The following is a 26791-nucleotide window of genomic DNA, read 5'->3' on the forward strand; positions in this document are numbered from 1 at the left end:
GGAAGTAGGCGAGACGACCAGGGCAGGGTCCGGTCGCTGACGGACTTGTCGCGTGACCAGAATGACATGCATCTAATAATCTGACAAGCGCGAAAGTCGTGTGGTTTGATAAGGCCGTGAATCACAAAGTCAAAAATGAAATGGAGACATAATTGGATGTCAGTCACATCTTTTATGGTAGTACTGAGTAAAATGCATGTCAAGAAATGTGTGTATATGCCAACACAATATCAAAAACACAAAATAGGGACTGCGCTTTCCCCATCCTGACAGCATTACGTGACTGAAAACATTCACGGAGTGTAACATGGATTGTCGAAACATTTGTGGCCCATTCAGTGCACATCTTATTTTGTGTCATTCCAATGTGCTTGATTTGGGATGAGACTAGAAAGCTTTAAAAAAACAAAACAAAAAAAAAAGGACACAATGAAATGTCATGTACAGTAACTCCTTAAAATAGACATCCTGTTTTTTCCTTATGCATAGTGGCATGGTGCAAAAACCATTTGAAATAAAGCTCGCAGGAAAACCTTTCACCTTTGGATACATTCGTAACAGCAATATGTTTCAGTTCTGTGCTGACGAAAATCTGCCAGGTGTTAAATTCATAACAGGACACTTGGCAAGCCAGTAAAATCTTCGCTAATTTACTTTGCAGCATATCGACTCGTTCTAAACCCGTTTCCTTGACTTTCGCGCAGTCTTGGCAGCAGCGACAAATGCTCACAATGTTGAGATTTAAAGTTATGGAATGGAACCATTCAGGAATACAACAGTAGAAATAAATCACACGGTGGCAAATTGGACTTTTTGTATCGCCTGTAAAATACAAGAATGCACCAAATGGATTGATGCTCTATAAATAGGTCTCTTGAATCCTGAAACAAGACGAGTTGCTTGTTCGCAAAAGATGCTGGTAAACTCGCGCGTTTAGGGACACAGGTACATTTTAGACACACAAAAAAATAAATACACCCATTATAATACATTCCAGTCCATCCAGCAACAATGACAGAACTGTATTTCAACAAACATCTAAGAATTGCCAAATGGGCGTGAGAGTTTTAGACCAATAATACATGTGTTTTACATAAGATCATTAACATTGCGTGACCAAATTGTTTTGACATTGTCGAAAGCTTTGGTTAGGTTTCTTTACTGTTGTTTTGGTCAGCAACGGAGTAGTTCATGTTCCCTCGAATGATAGCTTTCATGATCTCCTCCCAGTCACGAGCAAAATTGAGGCATCTTCGATTTTCGCTTGACTTTGACATGCGGCCATTATTTGAGGAAATACAGTACAGCGTGTATAACTATATAAACGGTAGAATATAAACCCTGTTAAAGCCAACACAGCAAAAACACCACAAACACAAAAAACAATATTCCCGCCCACGTAGTCATGACTGGTGTACACGGGTGGTACTAATCTCAACTATACTATATTTTAACGTTTACAATAATATAGAATAGTCTGTTTTATAATTAGATTGACATGTTCCACACCTGTCCAACACACACACACAGAAAAAAACCCCTACGTTTTCCCCCTTCAAGTAGGTTTACAACTTTAAAATAAAAGAGGAAATATCGTCCTGCAAAATAAAATGTATCCTTGGTTCATTATTGCCCCCCCCCGGCCCCCGTCATGATTAAAATTTGGAATAATTTCACTCAGAATGAGATCGAAATGAATTTCACTCTTTCAATCATCCGACTGGAATTAAGTGTTCCACTGTATTGATTTATTGTGAGCATTTCTGGTTTTATAATCGCACGGCCGCCGGATTAAGTGGTCTCTCTTCAGGCCGTGGGTTGCCTACCCCTAATTTAACGGAAAGGTGCACCACTTGAACAGCGAGGACAACAACAACAAGCCGCAGTCGAGATAAATCAATAATAGTACTGGTGGAGTAGTACAAGAGGACAGTGAGGTTACATTCAAGTTCATGGCTAAATACTGTACACACTTCAGTAACAAGTTTGTTGTACACATGCAAAAATCTTTCCTCCTTGTGCTTCACTTGGGAGCGGTTCAAAAACACCAGGAAAAAAAAACAAATAAATTGCGTGTGTGTGCGCCTGTGTACATGTGCGCGCGGCGTGCACATGAAGCGCCTACAGGCCCTTGTTGAAGTAGACCACAGTGGTGGCCGGGTTGCTTTGTCGTATTTTGTCCTGAAGCTCCGCCTCCAGCCCGCTCACTTTCATCGAACTGCAAAAATGACACGGGATGCCATTAGACAACCGAAAGGGCATGGAACAAAACGCATTGCTCACAGAGTCTTATTTATTTTTTGTGTGAGTGCTTGTGTTTTATGTTGGGCGATTTTTTTAATGTCTTTTTTTTTTTTGCATGTTCTTTGTATGGTTTTAGAGTACAAATGATTTGTTTGAGTGCAGGTTTCTTTGTTTATGCATGGAGGTTTTTGTGCGTCTATATTTGTGTGTTTTTGTGATGTGTGGTTTTTCATGTGTGTATGTGCGTGCATGTTTTGGTGTGTTTTTCTAGTGATTTGTGTTTTTGGGGAGAAGGGGCATGTTTATTTGTGCGTTACCTTTTTTGTGGGAACAGGGCACAGCAAAGAGGAGTGGCAAACACCAGACTGTCAATCAAAGGGGCGGGGTTATTTTGAGATTGCTCAAGTCGAAAACCTTGGAGCTACCACAAATCCTGCCGTTGACTTACCACAAGCCCACCAGTCCCACTTGCATTGGAGCGTTGAGAATCGGAAAACGCTGCGGGGAAGCGGCATGTTTAGGTTGGAATGTGGAAGGACTCCTTTACGAGCCCGGTGCCGGCGAGGCCCTGACATGACCAAAGAATGTTACCTTCATGAAGGCTCGCTTCTCCAGTGCGTTCATGATGATGGGAGGAATACCTGCAAGGGCGGGGAGAAAAAAACAAAACATTCAAACGCTAATAAATGCCTTATCTCAGCCTCAACAAATAACAAGATACGGCTAGCTTACTTTAACTGTTTGTTTGGAGAGAAATGTCACCATACTTTTGATTTCCACAACTACAGCCCTTACCCATAGCTGGCACCGCCATGCCGATCCTGGACACCACCACCTGCATGATGGCCTGCCGGGCCGCGTTGACGGATTCTCCCAACCTGTTGCCGTTCTCGTCGGTCACGGGAATGCCGTACTTCAACTCCCTGTTGGGGGACACAGAAAGCCGAGTCGCGTCGAGTCTAGCGGAGCTGCGGCGAAGGAGATCTCACCTCTGTCTCATGAAGGGAATGTTGATGCAGTTGGCAGCGGCGACGGCGGCAAAGGGCACGAAGCGGCTGACGATGGGCGGGAGACGCTACGAGAGGTACAAACACACTCATAACCAGCCCCCCCAAAAAAATATCACCAGTTTGTTGAATCGTTGCTTTGACGGGATGTTACCGTGGCCAGTGACTTGAGGCCCAGGGCGGTGACAACGGCACCGGTCGTGGCACTCACGTAGGCCGCACCGAGCTGACTGAAAATACACACAAGTCAGTTTTATTTTTTGCAAAGTCAGGCAGTAAAATTTCATTTGATCTGTGATTTAAAAGGACAAGAAGAGATGGGGAAAAAATGTTTATTTCAATAATAGAATAATACATCCTCTTAATGTAGAGTTTAATTGTATGAGTTACTTTTTTAACTTATTCATAAAAAAAATAAAAAAAATAAAATGAAGTTATTAACCCAAATTTATTTTAACTAATGCATTTTGGGAGAAAATTGCGAAATCATGAAACAAAATGATTGTAATAAAATAATTGGTCAATTTTAAATTGTATTGTTTATTTAGAATTTATAAAAAAAAACATTGAGGAAAAAAACATGTTCATTGTATAGATAAACTTGTTCATTTCACTAAAGTGATGCATTTTATTTACTAAAGATAAATTTCAATTAAAGGTTAGGACAAAAGGCAAAATCATGAAACTAAATGGTTGTACTGATAAAATAACTTCATTTCTAGTCACTGCATATGACAATATAATTTATAAACCAATTATTGAAGAAAACATTTAAATGTACGAAAAATGATTCAAATTATTGAATGAAAAATGAATACACTAACTGACTTTGGGAGTGTGGGGAGGAGGAAATGCTACACGTACAGTATGCAACGGACATTACATTTGAATATTTGCCAAAAATAATATTCCATAAATATTAATATGAGGCCTCTTGCTATGTGGCCAGCCCCGATCAAGGGCTAAGTGAGAGGTGTTCCATACTTGACAGTGATGGGAGCGTCTCCACTGCGGTTGGTGTAGTTGACCACTGCGTTGAAAGACTGGTTAACCCACTGCCAGAAAACCACCGCTGGTGTGGTCCTGTAAACATGCCACAAATTATTCTATGAAGCGCGCCAAGTCCTCCTGTGAGCACCAATGTTCAGTCTCTTTTGAATTCTGTCACTAATCAAGACACTTTCCAACTAGGTCAACGTGATGACTACTGACGTGTTGCCTCCGCCCAAGTTCAGACAAGACTTTTATTTGGGAGGAGGCTTTAAGAGGATTTTCACTCTCAACTGGGATTAAAGCTCCGCTTCAGTCCCTGCGATGCTCTCAAGTGCAGTTATTGAATTGAAATTGTACAGTCATTGATCACAAACACGTACGGCGTAGAGAGGCGGTACCTGTAGAAGGTGAGCATGCAGCCAGTGATGGACATGTTCATGGGCACCTGAGCGGACATGCGGCCGATCACGAACATCTTCTCGCCCGTGTCGGGGTGGAAGGCCGAGTCGTACACGTACTTGGCCCGCCATAGTTGGTCCTCCGTCAGGCCGGGCGCCACCACCCCGGCTCTGGAGAGAAACATCCACTTGACTTTTTCTTTTTCAGGGCTGTTTTTCTTATATTTCCAAGTCATTTAGTTGTAATGCATTTTTTAAGTTAAACTAACTTAAAAAAAAGAAACTTTATACAGGTCTGCTTAACTGGGTTGGATTGGGAGGTATTTCTCTTTTTTTATTAAAAATTAGTGATTGGTTATAATGTCAGTTTGCCGAGTGATCAATTACGTCTAGATCGGATCCACATTAGTCATTACAGCAAATACAATGTCATTCATTTCAGGCATGTTTTGTATTACCAGCAGTAATAATCCAAAGTTTCTCGGCATACACAGGTTTTTATTTTTCGTTCAAAAATTATAACAATGGTTTCTTCCTTAATCCGTTACCCTGCTTGCAAAGCAAGGTGAGCCTGCTACCTGTAGTTCTCCACAATCACCCTGGCCTCCTCCAACGTCCTGGACGACATTAGGACATTCCTGGGGTCTGTGATCATAAAGAAGTGCTTGGCGCGCCCCATGAACGTCCCTTGGTCCCATCGTGGCTCTTTAATGTTGATGTTGAGAGGCAGATCTCCAGACATCTTGCGTTCCCTTTGCGTTCGAAAAAAAAATAGAAACTATTTATCTATCATTAGGAAAAAAAGTGGACACCTCCAAAGTCACATGCAGCCTATTCAGTGATGCTGGTTGACTGTTCCAGATTGACTGGTGAAGTGAGGCGCTCCGTTTAGACAACAGTAGTCCTTTGCCAGGCATTTTTAGGTTATTTACACTGTACAGAACAGTACAAACCTTTTTAGGGGGCATCGGTTACTAGGGGGTTCAACTTTTAATGTTTGAATACAAATGGTTCGGTCTCGAACGTGTGGTGACGTCAGGCGCGTGACTGACGCTGTCAATGAAGCTGAGCCAACTCAGTGCAGCACACTGGTGATCATTCGGGCTTTTTCATTTCAAGTTTCTGGGACTTCACTAATTAGACTAACTAAACTGACGACCCATCGAATGAGACATTATGATGGCAAAATAATTCAACAGTTTCTTTGCCAAATTCCACCATGTCGGCGCCCTCGCGGTAAACGAGTCATTCAGGCTGCTAGGCGGCTACGCTAGGGGACAGCCTAGCTCCAGTATGAGTCGCGAGGAAAAGCAACGTGGTGAGATTGAAACCACGCGGTCGTCCCGTGATGATATGAATCAAGAATATATAAACAGCCAAGTATGTGCATTTCATCCAAACATTACCAGTTCAGATTCAATTTGAAGACGAATGACCTCTCCGTATCACTGCGCCCGGTTGGAAGAGATGTGTGAAGTTCGAGTGACCTTCGTAATGTAGGAAATTTGGTTTATACTTCAAGTTGACGTTTCATCAACCGTGAAATACGGACAAAAATAGAGCAGCGGCAGAAGAAAGTTATTTATACGCTTAAAATAAACCCAGCCCTAAATTCTCGAATTGCAAATTTAACCATTGGAGGAGCAGATTGTGTAAAATTTGGATGTATTTTAATGCAGCGCGGTCGAAGACGTATTCAGGGCGTGGTTGGTTAACCGGGGGCCATTCACAGCAGGGACACGTGGCTGAACAACTCGATATTTCATTGGTCAGAAAAAAACGCCCCCTCGCAATGGTTTGAGTTTTTGACATTTTTCCATAAAAACGGAAAGAAAACGCTGCTATCTACCCTTTATTATTCGGCTACATTGTAATATTTGTGCACAGTTCTATGAACTGGTGGTATTTTGATCATCACTTTTTTTCTCATTGAGATCCCTGACGATCAAGCCGTCCGCACTAATAGGACATGCGTCTTTTGGCCACTAGATGGTGGTGTTGCAAATCTTACTGTCACGACGCATTGTTTGTAAGGTGGAGCACCACAGGTCAGCAGGTAAAGCGCCAAAGTGTCATTTCTTCGCACGTCCTTCCTTTCTAATGTACTTACCTTCCTACCTTGCGTTTTGTCTATTTGCCCGCCAACCAACTTACTTTTCTTCTTACCTTACCAAACTGCCTTTCTTTTGACCTTACCTACTTTCTGTCCCTCATATCTTGCCGTCTGCTATCTGCTACCTTCCTTTCTTCCTACATTGCCTTCTTTCCTTTCTTCCTACCTTACCTTCCTTTCTTTCTTGCGACCTTACAAACCTACGATCTCCCCACTTTACTGCTTACCTACCTACCTACCTATTTTGTCCTGTCCTGCTCATACCTGTCAATTTTTCAGAGCGCCAACCTGTATAAACTACCAAAAAAAAATCTTTATAAAGAGCAAAAAATCCTTATAACATACCAAAGCCTTTTGTATGTCAAAATAACGGCAGAGAAAAAACCCACGAAATTTTCAATGATATTTCTTGTAGATCTCCATAATACAATGTCTGGTTAATGTCGAATCATCATTCTACTTAGTGGCATTACTGTGTTCAGAGTTGTATTCCTGCGTTACTTTTTTCACCAACTCCAAATCATTTGGATTTGGTGAAAAAAAAAGAGGAAATTTTCAGAATCCGTATGATTTGTGCGATACGGCCATATACGTAAAATTCACCACAAAATCCGTATGAACTATGGCTAAACCGTATGAGTTGACAGGTATGCCTGCTGTCTGCCGACTAGTGATGTGTCGGTCGCGAACGAGCCGGTAAAAAGCGCCGGCTCTTTCAAGTAAATGAGAGCCGGCACCCTCCCTCGAGTGCCGGCTCTGTGATTTTCCTTCTCTCTCTCTCCCTCCCTCTCTATGTCGCTCTCTCTCTTTCACGTGTCTGAAGCGAGGTTTGGCGGTGGCTCAGCTGCCGTGCTCAGAGAGGTAGACCCTTACGTTTCTAAAAACCTTGTCAACACCGTCGATGATGGATGCGAGCCTCTTGCGAGTTTGCGGTCGAATTTTACAATGATTCTTACTGCTTGCTGTGAGCTGACATTGGAAAGCGAAATCGGGTTTATTGTTTCCCCTTGCCAATGGCAGGCCTCTGCTGGAGTTTGAGACCGAAATGTTTCAGACATGTTGATCGACATACAGTGAATACTTTGAGGGGGAAAAGTTATCGGGGCCCTCAGAAAGTCATCCGATGTTTCCTCCCCAATCTGAAACGAAGTTTGATTTCACCGCGATCCTTTGAGTTATGCAGGTTCTTCAGCCCCCGGCCCGTTGGGACCAGCAGAGAGCACCCCGCAAGCATCCAGACGAGACTTGCATCTCAACTATTCCAGCGGAGTTGCCCTGATCAACAAAGCATCTTGAAACAATGAATGAAGTTGGTTTGCATTTTTTGGTCGTGTGCGTAATAGGTGTTTTATTTGCACTTTATTCACGATCGCCAAGAACAGTGGTGTCAAACATACGGCCCGCGGGCTGGAACGAGCCCGCAAGCAGGTTAAAAAATGCATAAAAGACACGGAATGAATATTTTTAATAAAGCGCAATTCATGAAATATCCGCTAGGGGAACACACTGTTTTGATCATAGGAAAAGACAACATTGTTTTGATCAGAGAAGAAGACAACAGCAGCCTCAGTCTGTCACTGAGACAGACCCAACACAGCAGACGCTATCAAGGACATGTGAATACTTTAATCTTTACACATATTATAGCACTCTCCTTAGTTTGTAAGGTGTAGGCAGGAATTACTTTTCGATTTTATATGCTCGTGTAAATGGCTTAAAAATTCCTTTCCTTATAAATCTCGTTTAATCTTAAAAGTGCATTACTATATTTTACAAGACCAATCAATTGTTAAGGTTTTGTGCCTTTGTACAGTCAGTGGGATCAGTTGCAATGCATATACAGTCAAACCTCGGTTTTCATCCATTATTCGTTCCAGAAGGCTGTTCAAAAACCGAATTGCTCGAAAATATTTTTTGAAATGGTTATTTATAGCAGTGTATGGTATAATTTTTAATGTTCCGACCCACTTGACATCTAGCAAGGCCCTATGTGGCCCACAATGTGAAATGAGTTTGACAACCATGCTATATACCATGTATAGTAAGGTATTTTTAGCCCAAAAAAAACGACCATGTATAGTAAGGCGTTTTTAGCCGAAAAAAACGCCCATGTATATAGTCAGGCGTCTTTAGTAAAAAAAAAACGACCATGTATAGTAAGGCGCTTTTAGCCGAAAAAAATGACCATGTATAGTAAGGCATTTTTAGCCAAAAAAAACGACCATGTATAGTAAGGCATTTTTAGACGAAATAAACGACCATATATATATTATAGTCAGGCGTTTTTTGCCGAAAAAAACAACCATGTATAGTAAGACGTTTTTATCGGGAAAAAAACAACCATGTGTAGTAAGGCGTTTTTCACAGAAAAAAATGACCATGTATAGTAAGGCATTTTTAGCCCAAAAAAAACGACCATGTATAGTAGGGAATTTTTAGCCCAAAAAAACGACCATGGATAGTAAGGCGTTTTTAGTCGGAAAAAACGACCATGTATAGTAAGGCGTTGTTAGCCGAAAAAAACGACCATGTATAGAAAGGCGTTTTTGGACCAAATTTTTAGCCGAAAAGAACGACCAAGTATAGTAAGGCGTTTTTAGCCGAAAAAATACGACCATGTGTAGAAAGGCGTTTTTCGCCGAAAAAAATGACCATGTATAGTAAGGCGTTTTTAGCTGAAAAAAAACGACCATGTATAGTATAGCATTTTTGGCCAAATATTTTAGCCGAAAAAAACAACCATGTATAGTAAGGCGTTTTTGGACCAAATTTTTAGCCGAAAAAAACGACCATGTGTAGAAAGGCGTTTTTCGCCGAAAAAAATGACCATGTATATATAGTAAGGCATATTTAGCCCCAAAAAAACGACCATGTATAGTAAGGCGTTTTTGGACGAAATTTTTAGCCGAAAAAAACGACATAATATAGTAAGGCGTTTTTAAGCCGAAAAAAACGACATAGTATAGTAAGGCGTTTTTAGCTAAAAAAAACGACAATGTGTAGTAAGGCGTTTTTAGCCCGAAAAAAACGACATAGTATAGTAAGGCGTTTTTAGCCCGAAAAAAAAGAGATAGTATAGTAAGGCGTTTTTAAGCCGAAAATAACGACATAGTATAGTCAGGCGTTTTTAGCCCGAAAAAAAACGACATAGTATATATAGTAAGGCGTTTTAAGCCGAAAAAAACGACATAGTATAGTAAGGCGTTTTTAGGTCGAAAAAAACGACATAGTATAGTAAGGCGTTTTTAAGCCGAAAAAAACGACATAGTGTAAGGCGTTTTTAAGCCGAAAAAAACGACATAGTGTAAGGCGTTTTTAGGCCAAAAAAAACGACTATGTATAGTAAGGCGTTTTTAGGCCGAAAAAAACGACATAGTATAGTAAGGCGTTTTTAGCTAAAAAAACGACTATGTATAGTAAGGCGTTTTTGGCCGGAAAAAACGACATAGTATATATAGTAAGGCGTTTTTAGGCCGAAAAAAACGACATAGTATAGTAAGGCGTTTTTAGGCCGAAAAAAAACGACATAGTATATAGTAAGGCGTTTTTAAGCCGAAAAAACGACATAGTATAGTAAGGTGTTTTTAGGCCGAAAAAAACGACAGTATAGTAAGGCGTTTTTAGCTCGAAAAAAACGACCATGTATAGTAAGGCGTTTTTAGCCCGAAAAAAAATGACATAGTATAGTAAGGCGTTTTTAGGCCGAAAAAAACAACATAGTATAGTAAGGCATTGTTGGACAAAATTTTTAGCTGAAATAAACAACCATGTATAGTAAGGCATTTTTGGCCCAATTTTAGCCGAAAGAAACGACCATGATTAATAAAAAAATACAACTCCACTGTTCTATGTGGTGCTTTGGCTCAGTGGTAGAGTGATAGAGTGCCACACCAGAGGTTGAGTGTTCGGTCCTTGGGTGTTGCAACAATGTCTACTTTTTAACTACCATATACAACTTATTTGAGGAAAAACACAAAACAACCCAAAAGATCATAGTGGTTGGTTAGCTCAGTGGTAGAAAGCTGAAGTCCCAAATCCAGCGGTTGGGTGTTCGATTCCCAGTGTTTGCAACAAGGTCACATCTTTCTTTAACCACCATTTGCAGCTTTATTGAAGACAACACAAAACAAACAGGAAGTCTGTGGTGGTGTGGCTCAGGGATAGAGAAACCATGTCCCAAACTAGCGGTTGGGTGTTCAATCCCCAGAGGTTGCAACCATATCCCTTCTTTCTTTGACCAACATGATAGTAAGGCTTATTGTAGTAGTTTTTTTGTATCGTAAGACGTTTTTAGCTCGAAAAAAACGACCATGTATATAGTAAGGCGTTTTTAAGCCGAAAAAAATGACATAGTATAGTAAGGCGTTTTTAGGCCGAAAAAAACGACATAGTATAGTAAGGTGTTTTTAGGCCGAAAAAAACGACATAGTATATAGTAAGGCGTTTTTAAGCCGAAAAAAACGACATAGTATAGTAAGGCGTTTTTAGCTCGAAAAAAAACGACCATGTATAGTAAGGCGTTTTTAGTCCGAAAAAAACAACATAGTATAGTAAGGCGTTTTTAGGCCGAAAAAAACGACCATGTATAGTAAGGCGTTTTTAGCCTGAAAAAAACGACATAGTATAGTAAGGCGTTTTTGGACGAAATTTTTAGCCGAAAAAAACGACCAGTATAGTAAGGCGTTTTTAGCCGAAAAAAACGACATAGTATAGTAAGGCGTTTTAGGCCGAAAAAAACGACATAATATAGTAAGGCGTTTTTAGGCCGAAAAAAACGACAGTATAGTAAGGCGTTTTTAGCCTGAAAAAAAACGACATAATATAGTAAGGCGTTTTTAGCCTGAAAAAAACGACATAGTATAGTAAGGCATTTTTAGCCGAAAGAAACGGCCATGTGTAGTCAGGCGTTTTTCACTGAAAAAAATGACCATGTATAGTAAGGCATTTTTAGCCCAAAAAAGCGACCATGTAGGAAGGTGATTTTAGCCGAAAAAACGACGATGTACAGTAAGACATTTTTAGCCCAAAAGAAACGACCATGTATAGTAAGGAGTTTTTGGATGAAAATTTTAGCCGAAAAAAACGACCATGTATAGTAAGGCGTTTTTAGCCGAACAAAACGACCATGTATAGTAAGGCGTTTTTAGCCGAAAAAAACGACCATGTATAGTAAGGCGTTTTTGGACGAAATTTTTAGCCGAAAAAAACGACATAGTATAGTAAGGCGTTTTTAGCCCGAAAAAAACGACATAGTATAGTAAGGCGTTTTTAGGCCAAAAAAACGACATAGTATAGTAAGGCGTTTTTAAGCCGAAAACGCCTTACTATACATGGTAGTTTTTTTCAGCAAAAAACGCCTTACTATACATGGTCGTTTTTTTCGGCTAAAAACGCCGATATACCATGTATAGTAAGGCGTTTTTAGGCCGAAAAAAACGACAAAGTATAGTAAGCGTTTTTATCCCCCAAAAAATGACATAGTATAGTAAGGCGTTTTTCGGCCTAAAAACGCCTTACTATACTATGTCGTTTTTTTCAGGCTAAAAACCCCTTACTATACTATGTCGTTTTTTTCGGCCTAAAAACGCCTTCCTATACATGGTCGCTTTTTTGGGCTAAAAATGCCTTACTATACATGGTCTTTTTTTTCGGTGAAAAACGCCTGACTCCACATGGCTGTTTCTTTCGGCTAAAAATGCCTTTCTATACATGGACGTTTTTTTTCCGATAAAAACGGCTTACTATACATGGTCGTTTTTTTGGGCTAAAAATGCCTTACTATACATGGTCGTTTTTTCGGCTAAAAACACCTTACTACACATGGTCGTTTTTTCCCGATAAAAACGCCTTTCCATACATGGTCGTTTTTTTCGGCTAAAAACGCCCTACTATACATGGTCCTTTTTTTGGGCTAAAAATGCCTTACTATACATGGTCATTTTTTTCGGTGAAAAACGCCTTACTACACATGGTCGTTTTTTTCGGCTAAAAACGCCTTACTATACATGGTCGTTTTTTGGGGCTAAAAATGCCTTACTATACATGGTCATTTTTTTCGGCAAAAAACGCCTTACTATACATGGTCGTTTTTTTCGGCTAAAAACGCCTTACTACACATGGTCGTATTTTTCGGCTAAAAACGCCTTACTATACATGGTCGTTTTTTTGGTCTAAAAATGCCTTACTGTATATGGTCGTTTTTTTCGGCTAAAAACGCCTTAGTATACATGGTCGTTTTTTGGGGCTAAAAATGCCTTACTATACATGGTCATTTTTTTCGGCTAAAAACGCCTTAGTATACATGGTCGTTTTTTGGGGCTAAAAATGCCTTACTATACATGGTCATTTTTTTCGGTGAAAAACGCCTTACTACACATGGTCGTTTTTTTCGGCTAAAAACGCCTTACTATACATGGTCGTTTTTTGGGGCTAAAAATGCCTTACTATACATGGTCATTTTTTTCGGCAAAAAACGCCTTACTATACATGGTCGTTTTTTTCGGCTAAAAACGCCTTACTACACATGGTCGTATTTTTCGGCTAAAAACGGCTTACTATACATGGTCGTTTTTTTGGTCTAAAAATGCCTTACTGTATATGGTCGTTTTTTTCGGCTAAAAACGCCTTAGTATACATGGTCGTTTTTTGGGGCTAAAAATGCCTTACTATACATGGTCATTTTTTTCGGCTAAAAACGCCTTAGTATACATGGTCGTTTTTTGGGGCTAAAAATGCCTTACTATACATGGTCATTTTTTTCGGCTAAAAACGCTTTACTATACATGGTCGTTGTTTTTGTCGAATAACGCCCTACTATACACATGGTTGTTTTTTTCCGGGTTAAAACGCCTTACTATACATGGTCGTTGTTTGTGTCGAAAAACGCCTTATTATACATCAGGGGTGTATAGCATACGGCCGGAACCGGCCTGCAAGCAGGCAGCAGTAAACATGATCGGCTTCCTGCTCTTGAAAGACCCAACACAGAGTCTAATTTCCCTGGTAAGTTTCATGCCCAACACATCTTTGTCTGCACAAGAAATGGACTTGCGTGTAACTCACGGATGCCTTTCCTCTCAGGTCAACACACCTGTGCCACATTCTTCCCAAGAGCTGACCACTTGGCCGCCCAGCAACAAGCAGACTGCCATCCAACTTGCAACTTTTTCCTCTGCTTTTGTGATTGTCTACTCTGCAAAAGAAATAAAGCTTGATTACAAAGAACACTTCAACTCAACTTCATTTTTAAACACATCACCACAATCTAACTTAAAAAAAATTTCAGCTTTTTTCTAAACTTTTTTCTGAATTATTTTTCCTGGATTTTTTTTTCCAGGCAGAAAAATCTAGGAAAGTGGGTGTGGCTGCAATGATGGCTGATGATTCGCTGATAGCTGTGAAAGTGGGTGGAGCATGACAATAACATGCTGTGATTGGTGTAAAGGGGGGTGGTTATGCAAATTAGGCATTCTCTGATTACAGTGAAACTCCTCTCGAACAACCGACATGGACGAAAATACCCCCTCATAAAATAAGTAAAAAGCCATTTCTTTGCTTGATAATTGTTGCTATTTGCAGTCAGTAGAGTGCAACATTTAGTTGGCAACACCAAGTCATTGATCAAAATGTATGCTAAATTTGTCATAAATATTTAAAAGAAAAGCTAAAGTTAAAAGAGCCATTTGAGAGCCGCAAATGGCCGGCTCTTTTCACTGAGCCGATCCAAATGAACCGGATCACCGAAAAGAGCCGAAAATCCCTTCAGTACTGCCTACCGACTGACTAACCTTCTTTGATTTTTCCCCCCTCCCTGACTCTCAATACTGACCCACCTACCTGGTTCCCAACCCAGCCCAGGCTGGCCTGGCTGTTGCAAACACACTTGTAGAGGTGAACGTTGTGCGTCTGGGCAGCATCACCATGAGCAGTGCTGCCAAGGTCCTGACAAGTAACAATTATTGCTACTACTACTAATAGTGTAACTACCACTCCTATTGGACAACGCCCACTCCCAATCAGGCTGACTGCATTAAATGAGCAAAAAGAGGAAGGGGGGGTCAGATTAGGTTGTCATCTATTCAATTCAAATAATTTGTTTTTTTTAATGCACTTTTTAATCCGCTCTTTGCATAAATGGTTCAAAATCTTTTGATGCCGCTGCCATGGAGGCCTGCGACATAAAAAAAGAGAGAATAAACTAAACGAAAATGAAATGCTTCAGCCCACCAAAATGTGTTCTCTCAAATGAAGGGAAGCAAAGCCATTTGCTGGATATACAACAGCGGTCGTGTGCGTTTAACCTTCACCACACAGGTGCATCCTGATCCTTAAAAAAAAGAAAAAAATGACATCAGAGGAAGTCACTGTCAACACGAGAAACTTCATATCCCATAGGAAACCGCGTGTGTGCTCATCTTCTGTTGAAGCAAAGGGAGTTGTGTCCAATAGAAATCAGGATTGGAAATAAAGGTGCTTTTAAAAATGACCTGAATAAATGCTCGAAAACCAAAAGTTCGAAATGATCAAAAGCAAAAGAATTGCACTTAAAAGTTACATCTGTAATGTATTTTTTTTTTAAAAAGTGCTGGATCAAGAACAAGAACACCTTAGACAGTTTGTACTTTAGAGTTTTTTTGAGTAATTGCTTCACATACCACTAGAGGGAGCCTGTGTACCACTAGAAAAACACTGAACACTGACTATTTTCTCTTGATTCCATTTTTTTGCATATTAAATTACAATAAATTGGAGATAAAATATTAGAATAAAATAAATTGGTATATGGTACATGTGATGTAAGGAAAATCTTATTCAAGACATAATAATTGTCATTCTTCATTGAAACCAATAGGTCAACTGTACAGTAGTGACTTCAGATATGACTTTAATTTGTTGTTTTATTATTTTTTAATAATATACCAATGGATAACAAGTCCTTTATAAAACTGTTAATATATAATACATGGGGATCGTCACAAATCCTTAAACTGCTTTGATATTCATCCTTTTTGAAGGAGATAAAGAATATCTGCCGGTATTTTTATATTGTCTGTCTACATCATGTGTTGCTCCACCGTTTATGTTCAAAAGCCCTTTCCCAACGGCGTGTAACACCACAATGTCGTTGCTATTCGCTAGCCAGTCAATGACGTTTTTTTAGCATTGAGCTAAGTGGACTCTGCTGAGGCAAACAGTAGGTGTTTTATTGTTTAAAAAACAACAACATTGTGAGCATGCGCCATCAAATAGTGTACGTTTCTGTATTCACAGGCTGGCTACAAAGGGCTGCACGTGGATGGCGAGAGTGTGCAGGGCGTCACTCACCAAGCACGCCGTCGTTGCCAAACGGCAACAATAGGCCTCATTTACCAAGAAACACACCTTGTACACTGTTTGTCCATTTGGGTTTCATTAGATGAAATACCACAAAAAGTGACTTTGTCATTCATGAGGTTAACATGCGGCGACAGGGGATAATCCCAGGCTGCTCCCTGGAGATTTATAGCCAGATTAAAGTTTGATGTATGATGTCAAAAAGGTTTGGGGATGATTGCAAAATGGCTGCTCGGCATTTCAGCGCCGGATTTATTTTTGTCTGGCACAAGCCCTGCCTGCTATGGAGCAATCTGCCACTTTGGAGCTTTAATTACACATGAGGCGGAAGAGGATTTGGAGTGGTGGGCGGGGGGCCGGGTGTGGGTGGGGGGGGGGCAAAACAGGCAGACCATGACGGTTTGAAGTCAGAAAGCAACACCGGGGAGAATAATGTTATTAAATACTGTAGTGCCTTATTAATAAGTATAACTATTCATGATTAATTTTTAATGTTTACTGAATTTTTTTTGTTTGTTTAGAAGGAACTCTACCAGGCTAGCAAATATTTTTAGTATCGATTGTTCAACTGAGTGGCCGATCAATTATTTGTGAAATCCGACAGAAATTAGTTTGGCATTATTGCACAATAATACCAATAAAATATATGCATTTGAATTTGGTGTATTAGTTTGATCCATTTGGGGTTTTAATCCTCATGTTCTACACTAAAGTATGTGAAAAAAAAATGAAGTTACCAGTTATTCAATACGCGAGTAGTTTTTTTTCACTGACTATTTGTCCCTACCCAAAAAATATTTGGACGACAACTTTTTTACTGGGCCACTCCTCTGTGAGGAAATAAAGTACATGAAATTGTTCATACACATTCACCAGACAAACAAAAAATAAAACAGGTTGAAAGTGTAACAGCTTGCTCTTTACTGAAAAAAAACAAAACGGTCATTTATACAAGAAATGTACACATTTACACGAATGATATCTACTTATGAATCAAGTGTGACGTAACACGCTAACGTAGAAAAGGATAAAAAAAAAGAAGCCACAACAAAAAACAAACAAACAAACAAACAAACCAAAATTGAGTTTGGTTCCTTCGGTCTATAGTCACGTTAGCTACATGTGAAATATCGGAGATCATGTGTTATACCATCAACTCTTTTACATATTTACACTCATAGACACAAGTAACAGTCGGGAAACACTTCCCAGGGCTAAACTAGATATCTTTATGAAAAAATATGAACCAAATCTTTATGATAATAATCATTTGCAGGTTACATTTTGTGGGCTCTCTCTTGACAGTTCCTCTGGTGTTCCGTTTTTGTTGATATATTTCTAGACATTCATATAGAGACAATTGGCATATGAAACCCACCCTGATACTGGTGCAACAACAAGAACCCCAAAAATATTAGTAGGTGCTTTACTCATATATGTATATCAAAAATATACAGCCTTCACGATATAGATCTCCTTTTCGATATATATTTTAGTCTAGAAAATTGAAGCTCTCTCATGCTGAGTCATAAAAATAATCAGAATTAAATATGACCCTTTGCAGCCATTAAAGTATTCAACTTATGCCATTTAAGTATGTACTGAAAACGTGGTTCCAATTTTTTAGCAGTTGGGGAAAATTGCGTGCATGAATGTCGTCGCACGTCTGCCTCACAGTTCGAACTGAAGGATTTGTTGTTTGTCTGCAATGTGCTTTGTGATTGGCTTCAGCTCACAAAAGTCTTGGAAGACTTGAGTTCAAATGATTGCGACTTTGGGCTGCTGCAAGCTAAATAAAGCCCAAAAGGGAAAACGTGCGTCGCGGCCCACCTCAAGTTCAAACGACAGCCTGAAAAAGAAGCAGCAGTGAGACTAATAAACTCCCTTTTTAGTTTCTTAACGCTGCTAAAAATACTTTTGAGAGGAGGAGGAGGCAGATGAAAAGCAAGAATCAGCCGCATCCTGCTGACACCTCCCACTGTTGCCCTTGTTTTGATCATCTCAATGTTTGTATACAAATTGTTTTGTCTCTGGAGTGCCTGTCCACCAATCAGGTGTCAAATTAACCAACCAACTAAATATTTACTTATGTGCCTATTTAAAAAGATCTAGAATTTCTTTTTTGTGTTTGTTAAAACATCTTTTTAAATACACTCCCAAGTTCAAATGTAAAAGAGTGTAGTACCAAATTGTGCCACAACAATACTGGCAGCACTGATAATTCAGCGGAAGGTTTACAATTATTGTATTGCTTTGCTCATTTCCATTAGTCCTTCTCTGACCTTTCACATTATATGTTAGCATTAAGCTAGTGGCCTTTCATGAGGTGAAATCAAATGGTGTGGTTGAACACTTTGGTGTTTTAAATACACAATATCTAATTATTTGTTGTTGTATGCTTTGTTTGTATGCCTTGCTGCTCCGAGTGCGTTAGAGTAGCAGTTCTTTGAAGGTTCATGATTATGTAGCATATGTGCTAATTTCTATGAGCTTGTCTATGGTGTTTGTCATTATATGCTAAGCATGTAGCATTTATTATACTTGTACTTCCCGGTCTATGCTGGTTCCGAGCATTGTGAGCCATTTGCTGATTGAGCAGTGTGACATTCAAGGATACACAGAAATGAAAATCACGTAAAGGTTAGCTTACCCTCTTGCTGCTGTTATACTCCACAGCCTCCAATTTTTTTCACCCTAAGCGGAAAGGCAACCGCGCCAAACTGAGCCGAGTACAGAAAAGCAACATTGGTGAATCATTTGTCTCACTATCGCCCTCCCAAGGTTCGGAGTGATACTACCAGACGAAAAGAATCAACGTTAGCATGCTCAGGCTAATATCGCCTTTGAAGAAGATAACACATGTTAAGTAGCAGACGTAGTGGGCGCTATCATCACATCACATGACATGCGTGCTTGTGCCCTGTTGTTAAGCGTAAGAAAATGTGCACGTGGCCAACATTTTTAATTTTTTTTGCTGTTTCCAACAATCCTCCCTGATTTGAACACTCCTCGCCGCTTCAGAAGAAAATGTTTTTTTGTGCTCTCTTTATCGTGGTTAAAAAGTCTTGAAAAGAAAAAAGTGCAGGTGAAATGTTGTATGAAAGATCACGAGGAGTGCAGCAGTCGAGGAAGAATGCACCTTTGGGAGTTGCTGAAGAGGTAAAGCCAGCTGTCGTTTATTTTTTTTTCTTCCTGGTCCGACGTCGAGTTCGCATGGCCTCTTTATATCTCGGTGGCGGTGATCTCCTCAAAGTGGATGTCGTTGCTGCCGCTGTGCACCTCATAGTCGTCCATGTCCCTGGTCTCCAGCTCCAGACTCAGTTCCCGCATCACCCGCTCCAGGTCGCGGTTCCGCCGGTACATCTGGATGTAGTTCTGCTGCAGCTGCTTCTGGTAGCGGATCACCTGACCGTCCGGTCCGGGGAAGAAGGGAAATGACGCAAGCAAATAAAGTACAATAAACTTTGTTTGTACGTGTCCTTCTATTTAAAGTGCAAGTCCAGTCAGAAATTAGTTTAAATGCGATAATCTGATTCATATTGCAATTGTGGCATAAGAATGAAGCAGAAAGTTGCCATTTTGTCCATTTCAAATCGACAACAGCGAGCAGTACTGGACAAAATGGCCGCCTACGGAGCTGGTTAAAAACAGGTGGCTTGATGATGGAAATGTGTAAAGACTGACTTGAAGGAATCTTTACCTTCTCCTTTTCCTCCTGCCACACCCTGCGTTCATCTTCAAATCGAGACAGCTGCTCCTCACTTGTCCTCCTCTCGTACATGAGCTCGGCCTTCAGCCTGTCAACCTGATACAAGGCAAACAAACATGACGCGTTTCGACTCCAGCAGCCTTTCTGGTAAATTTTTGGTCAATTTTTTTAGTTAGTCCACCTCACACCCATGTGACATTATTCTATAGCGGTGGTTCTTAAACTTTTTGCACCAAATACCAACCTAAAGAAATGCGTTCCAAGTATTCCATTCTGTTTGATTATACTTTTGTGCTGAAATGTGCATGTATAATGGAGTGAATTTATGTTTAAAGCGATATCTTGATCTCGTCACATGATTGGAAACTGGGGGCAAACCAGTTCAAATAATGCACTGTTGACTACTACAGCCGTCAATGGCAGCGAATGACATTTAAAGGGTTATTGGAATTTTATTTTGCAGATATCTCCAACGGAAGAGGATATTTGCCAAATGAGAAACATTTGCGATTAATGAATAACGGCTGTGTGTGTGTGTGTGTGTGTGTGTGTCCTAAACCCTGACCAATTAACCCACTGACAAAAACGCGTCGAATGAAGTCAATAATGAAGCTGCTGCAAATCGGCCGACAGTACCTGTTGTCTGAGTCCCAGCAGAGTTTCTGCATTCTGCCTCAGCGCTTTGGTTTCATCGCTCTCTCCTCCCCAGTCCTCCACGTCGCGATACACGCAGGGGCTGGGCGCCCCCCTGCCGGACAGGCTCCGCCCCTGACGGAGGGGCAGGCCGACGCACGGGGCCTTGACACTCCCAAGGCGCAGCGGCGTCTCATCCTCCAGGCGCGCCAGCTTCTCCCGCAGCAGCTCGGCTTCGCTCTTGCGCCTCTGCAGCTCGTTCTGGCAGACCTCCAGCTCCAGGGCGCGAGTGCGCAGGGCCGCCTGGGCCTCCTGACAGCGAGCCTGGCCGGCCTGCTGCTCCGATCGGGCTTCTCTCAGCTGGGCCCTCAGCGCCACGATGTCGCCGGCCTTCTGGCTCAGCTCCGACTGGATCTCCTTCAGCTGCTGCTTGAGGAGGGAGATCTCGCCCGACTTCTGGCACACCTGCGGCCCACCGCAACGTGACACAATGGGAAGAGATTTTGTTGTTTGTTAGGTTGAATTGGTTGGTCGTGTTTTTTTCCATGTGCACTTGACATTTGTTGGCGGTTCTTGAATGCGCCTCAAAAGTGAATGTCAAAGTATGGTTCTGCTTTTCTCCTTTCAGCTACTAAAAACAGGCAGACCCGTGTACTTTGTAGTATGCAATTTGCTTATATTCGCTAACATTTTTTTTGTGTGAATGTCAAAAAGATGAGTTTGATGACGAGGGGCCAACAAATTAATCGTCTGGCCAATATATTTATTGAGGTTGAAATCATGTAAACTAAATGTTTAGAAAGAATGGGTTATGTTTTCTCGTACCTACTGTTGCTGACTATAGTTCTTTGTTGGAATATTTGATGAAGTCTCTTCGAACATTTCATACTAAGAAATGAATAAAAGCATGTATCATTCCTGCTGTTATCGTATTGAATCACTATCAAAATTGGGCAGTACTCAAGGCTGAAATGTCGGAATCGCATCGGTTAGTGTTTTGAACTCGGAGTTAGGGTTTCAAATTAGGGTTTCAAATTAGGGTTAGGGTTTCAAAGTAGGGTTGGGGTTTCAAAGTAGGTTTTAAACTAGGGTTAGGGTTTCGATGTGAGGTCTTGAATTAGGGTTAGGGTTGCAAAATTGGGTTAGAGTTTCAAATTAGGGTTAGGGTTTCAAAGTAGGGGTTCAAACTAGGGTTAGGGTTTTGATGGCGGGTCTCAAATTAGGGTTAGGGTTTGAAATTTGGGTTAGGTTTCAAACTAGGGTTAGGGTTTCAATGTAGGGTCTCAAATGAGGGTTAGGGTTTCAAAGTAGGGTTTTAAAATAGGGTTAGGGTTTTGATGTCGGTCTCAAATTAGGGTTAGTGTTTCAAATTCGGGTTAGGGTTTCAAAGTAGGGTTTCAAACTAGCGTTAGGGTTTTGATGGCGGGTCTCAAATTAGGGTTAGGGTTTGAAATTTGGGTTAGGTTTCAAACTAGGGTTAGGGTTTCAATGTAGGGTCTCAAATGAGGGTTAGGGTTTCAAAGTAGGGTTTTAAAATAGGGTTAGGGTTTTGATGTCGGTCTCAAATTAGGGTTAGTGTTTCAAATTCGGGTTAGGGTTTCAAAGTAGGGTTTCAAACTAGCGTTAGGGTTTTGATGGCGGGTCTCAAATTAGGGTTAGGGTTTGAAATTTGGGTTAGGTTTCAAACTAGGGTTAGGGTTTCGATGTAGGGTCTCAAATTAGGGTTAGGATTTCAAATTATTATCTTAGCACCTAATGACTGTATTTTTCATGCTAGCATGAGCCTGCCAGGAAAAAAAAAAGTGTCACACCTCCCACTTGGTCTCCTCCAGCCGCGGGCCGAGCTGCGTCTGCTCACGCTGGATGGTGGCGCACCTCCTCTCCAGAGATTCCCTGTCCTGCAGCAGAGACGAGAAGTCCTCCTGCAGCTTCTTTTTCTCTTGCTGTAGTTGAAATATCTGACAACACAATAACATTTCTGGCTTTATGCAGACACGGAGACATTGCAAAATTTTACGCAAATTCAAATAAAACTATTTAGACACAATCAAATCATCTGACACTAAATTAAATGAGTATGTTTGAGTGCAGAAGAATTCCAAAAGGCCAACCTGCAACTGTAACACCTGCTGCGCCCTCTGGGCCTTCTGAGAGGCCTGCTTCATCTTGGTGGCGCAGTTCTGCCTCAGCTCCTCCATTTCTCTTTCACAGCGACGCTGCTTCTCCTCATACACCTTTCATGGAAAAAAAAAGCATTGAGGTTGCAAGGGTGAAGTCGGGTAGTCCATTTTATTGATGTTCAAGTAAGGGGAGGAGCCTCATTTAGTTAGGCCATAGCACTGTCTAATGGAAAGTAGTGATTTGCTGCTATCTTGTGGCATCGACGGACAGTTAGAATCCCATTGGTGGGTGTTAAATTTTTTCAGGGCTCGGCCCCCAAATAAAGAGAAACTTAACCCTGTCTTGTGATGAGAAGGTTTTCTTCCTCTCGCGTTTTGCTCAGTGATTAAATTGCCTCGGGTCTCACCTGGCAGATGGCGGCTTCATTCTCATCCAGATTTTCCCGCAGATGCTGAAGCTCCATGTCGCGCTCCCTCAGCTTCTCCTCCAGGTCCCGCACCACCACCTCGTAGCCCTCCACAGGCGGCGACGAGTGGCCGCACGAGCCGCTGTCCGACAGGGGCTGCCCGCGCCCACTCAGTGACCCCGAGCCACTGCTCTTACTGGATGACGAACGGCCGCTATCCGAGTGACCGTGAATCCCGATTCCACTTGACGTGTTTCTGACCAGAATGTGCCCGGGCTCCGGGTGGGCTGACCCGGAGCTGGAGCCCTCGCTGGGGGCCAAACTATAGCCCGTGCTGCTGTGAGTGGGCAGGCTGGAGAGGGAGTTCCTCCCGGAGTCAGACTGGCTGCTGCGAGCGTTGCACACCCCGCCGAAGGAGTCGCGCTTGTCTTCCGAAGAGGAGCTAGCGCCGCTTGCTGCGTTTGGTCCGCCGGTGGACGCGGTGAGGGGAAGGAGGAGGTTGAGGCTGCCTTGGCTCTCTGACAGACTGCAGCCACCTGGTCGCGGAGAAAGGTAATGCACCGAGTGGCGATTCTTGGGAACGACAGGCTTGAACGCCGTTGGACGGATCAGCACCTTCTCCATGTTCTAAAAAGGACAGAATGAGACAAGTTCAGCTCTGCTGGAGGTAGACTCACATCTTTAACCAGTTTAAAAAAAAACGTTTTCTGTTGTTCCTTAACTGTTTGTGCGCCATTGACGTGAATCCTAACGAAGCGTGCCAGCAACGGCATTTGTCGTCAATTACATTTTTGTTTTTTTGTTTTAAATAGGAATGGGAGGAGAAAAGTCTTGGCCAACTCTGGTTTGATCATTAAGTTGGGAAAGTAAAAAAAATAATTTAATTAGGTTAATAAAAGGTTAAAACATACATGGAAATTATGAATGATTTTAATCGAATATTTTTTATTGTATTTTTTACTAACCAAAATACCTGGTTAGAGATTGGACTATCTTGTCACACTTTATATCGGCCGCGATGGAAGTAACGTTGTCTAACGTTGACAGCGCCATCTAATGGCACTGTGGAAAACTGTGGCCAGTTGCAGCCAATTCTGGAATGAATACATTGAAGTGGCCGCCATCTAAAACAAAAAAAAATAGAGAATGAGTCATTTAAATTTCTCTAAAATCCTGCATAACAAATCAATTCATGAAAAAACAAACAAACAAACAAACAAAAAAAAAACTGCTGGTTCACGTGACCTACTGTACTGCCCACCCTGATCTTGTCATTAACTCACTCAGCACCAGCCCATTCTAGACCAAGTCTGAAAAGACGTTTAAAAACGTCTTTGGGAGTGAATGAGTTAATAATCTTCCATTTGCTAAGCGTCGGCATTTGAAACATCACAGGAATTTTGCCCCGCTATGACTCTAAATTTTTGCCTGTATGAGCAATTGGTGGATATTTTTAACTGAAACACACAAATACATTGCCCCCCCCCAACACAAAAAAAAAACATTATTTCTGAGTGACACATCGCGCGATTTGAAGACTCCAAAAGTAACGCTTGGCGCAAACGCAACACTGCTCACTACCAAAAGATTACCCTCGATGGATTCAGAGCGTCATTCCATCTACTTGCCTTCTCAAGCTGTCCGGAAACTGGGATGAGTTTGGGGGGAGGTCCTCCGATATTGCCGTTCAGAGTCCGATTGTCCCGTTGGTCCTCCGAGTCGCTGCAAGGACTGACAGCGGACACGACCACGTTGTCATTCCAATCGCCGACAACCGCCTCATTGTTCACGGCGGATGTCGCGGCCTTGCCGGCCGCAGAGTTGCCGGGCCGAGGCTGCTTCTTGGTGGGCAGCGGCGGTGGCAGAACCTGGGCCTGGGGGTGTTGCTCTTGCGTTTGGTTGCAGATAACCAGCAGCTGCTCTAAGGAGCTGGCGCTGCGCAGGGTGTTATCCTGGAGGCGGAAGCAGCTGGTGGCCGGCGTAGAGCGCCGCTGCTTGGCGGTAAATTCGCTGGCCGCTCGGCAGTGCCTCTCTTGGTACGTCCGGCCCGATATGAGACTGCTGACGGAACCCATCGCGGTGGCCGAGCTGCAGGAGGTTGGCGGGGAGGGAAAGGAGGAGAGCGGCTGGCAATGCTGGACGTCGACAGCGGGCTTGGGGTGGTCAGCGACAAGAAGAGCCTGAACTAGAGCCATGGCACCGTGATGGCGTTCGCCACACCACGCAGCCTGTGGGAGGAGACAGGAGAAAACATTTGACAGGGCTTCCTCGGTTTAAGACAAAATTTTGCGGCGGATCGCAAATTTAAACGTGAATCTATCAACTATCCTAAGCTCACTAAGGATGTTCAACACCATGTTTGTTTGTTTTTTTTTAAAGCTTGACACCCATACGGGTATTCACCGAAACCGATCTACTGTTACTGCTAGCACTTTTGATGTATTCAATTTACATTTAACACAATGAACAACAAAAAAAACAACAACAAAAAACAAACCCTTTCTGAATCAGATGACTACGTGTCAAAAAGCCGCAGTATAGCGCCAACTACTGAAGAGGAGGACCAACTCAATGTCACATTTTTATTTTTTTGCCTAAAGTATTGGTGGCTGATACCAGCAGGCTCCACAATACCGATACCTTACAATAAGGCCAAAATCAGCTTGATACCGATACCTGGTGTTGATACTGAATTGCTACTAATGCTAAGCAGTCGGGGGCCAGTCTCGGAGAGAACTTCTCTGCTTGCCTGAACGAAATTGAGCCCTCAATGATGTAATTTATTTTGTTTTTAGGTCAGAGTAAAATTTGTTACATCCACACAGATCAATACATTTAATATTTAGCAACTCTGGTGAGTATGATGTATTGTCTTTCGTGTTTTAAATATTTCCAGGCCATGAGATACATTTTGACTCTGAACTGCTTTAGATGATGTTGTGTGCTGTGATGTCATACTGCATTTTTCTCGAGCAAGGTTTCTATAATTGCCACTTGAAAGTGGCCCGGGTGCAAAACGCACGGCCTGCCATTGATGCTACCGCAGAAGAAAAGTCATAATTCAAGTAAATATTGTGCAACTTATATGCCCGAATGGCAAGTCCAATGGGCGCACAACAGCAAAAACATAGATTCTTTATCCTCAACCATCAACCACTTTATCATTCCACTTATCACCAACTACAGTGTTGCAGTTGACCCTCATATGAATCGATGCAAATCATTTTGGTGATGTGATCACCGCACATAATCGTCAAAATTTTATATCACGAGCCCCCACCGCCTCGTGCATTTGGCTAAGGCAACCCCGCCCAGACGACCGCTGCTGCTAATTGCCAATTCCACTAATGAGGCTAAAGAATAGAAAGAGACAATTGAGTGAGCGGGTCAGCGGCACCTGCAGCCGCGGTGTGATTTTTTTTTTTTGGGCAACGCCGATGAAAACGACGCTTAACTTGATGCCGTGCGTGCGCGCCATTCCAACTGTAAGCGTGGCAGCAGATTAAGTCCTTCCGTTTGCAGATAGCATTATCGGTGTCGGCTGCCCGGGTGAGCACACATCCTCGGCCCGTCGTGCCAAGCCTAAATCCGTCTGGCCAAGCGGAATAATCCACGGCAGATATAAGTGCACACAGTCTGCCGGGACGAACGCCGTCGCGGCACCACAGAAACACATCAGTCGGGTCCGGTGGAAAAAGCTGTCAGGTGATACGCTGCATGAAAGGATCAAATCCTCATGAAATGTTTTTATTGTGACTTCACTTTACGAACATTGTCTAGATTGACTTACAAAGTTACTTGTAGAACAAATAAATTTGTAATCAATCCATTACA

The 26791-nt window shown here is 41.9% G+C and overlaps 2 protein-coding genes across 3 annotated transcripts in view; both read right to left on the reverse strand.

Moving 5' to 3' along the window:
* Window positions 1-152: 152 nt before the first annotated feature.
* On the reverse strand, window positions 153-6188 carry sfxn3 (sideroflexin 3). The gene is made up of 11 exons (XM_086122854.1): window positions 6049-6188; window positions 5221-5394; window positions 4643-4813; window positions 4236-4334; window positions 3406-3481; window positions 3234-3319; window positions 3040-3167; window positions 2836-2885; window positions 2693-2742; window positions 2562-2609; window positions 153-2218 (listed from the first exon to the last, which is right to left on the reverse strand). Exons 2-11 carry the CDS (start codon window positions 5382-5384, stop codon window positions 2122-2124), a joined length of 969 nt encoding a protein of 322 aa, XP_085978980.1. The 5' UTR covers window positions 5385-5394; window positions 6049-6188; the 3' UTR covers window positions 153-2121.
* A 10797-nt stretch (window positions 6189-16985) lies between these two features.
* The window catches only part of lzts2a (leucine zipper, putative tumor suppressor 2a), a 51699-nt gene continuing 41893 nt past the window's right edge, over window positions 16986-26791 (reverse strand). For both annotated transcript variants that reach the window (XM_086122871.1, XM_086122872.1), the window contains 7 exons: window positions 24586-25185; window positions 22958-23584; window positions 22542-22664; window positions 22242-22388; window positions 20434-20895; window positions 19789-19893; window positions 16986-19493 (listed from right to left, as the gene is read on the reverse strand). In XM_086122871.1, coding sequence (XP_085978997.1) covers window positions 19311-19493; window positions 19789-19893; window positions 20434-20895; window positions 22242-22388; window positions 22542-22664; window positions 22958-23584; window positions 24586-25185 — 2247 coding nt within the window. In that variant the 3' untranslated portion in view covers window positions 16986-19310. The remainder of the gene's footprint in view (window positions 19494-19788; window positions 19894-20433; window positions 20896-22241; window positions 22389-22541; window positions 22665-22957; window positions 23585-24585; window positions 25186-26791) is intronic.

Source organism: Hippocampus guttulatus, chromosome 10 (genome assembly GCF_054856545.1).
Source record: "Hippocampus guttulatus isolate MCC_2025c chromosome 10, RoL_Hgut_1.0, whole genome shotgun sequence".
NCBI classification, from domain to species: Eukaryota; Metazoa; Chordata; class Actinopteri; order Syngnathiformes; family Syngnathidae; genus Hippocampus; species Hippocampus guttulatus.

Coding starts and splice junctions, on each gene's coding strand:
- sfxn3 (XM_086122854.1), bottom strand. CDS start 5,384: ATGTCTGGAGATCTGCCTCTCAACATCAACATTAAAGAGCCACGATGG. Junction 3,320..3,405: donor GCCTCAAGTCACTGGCCACG/GTAACATCCCGT, acceptor TACCTCTCGTAG/CGTCTCCCGCCCATCGTCAG. Junction 2,219..2,561: donor GCCCTGTTCCCACAAAAAAG/GTAACGCACAAA, acceptor TCATTTTTGCAG/TTCGATGAAAGTGAGCGGGC.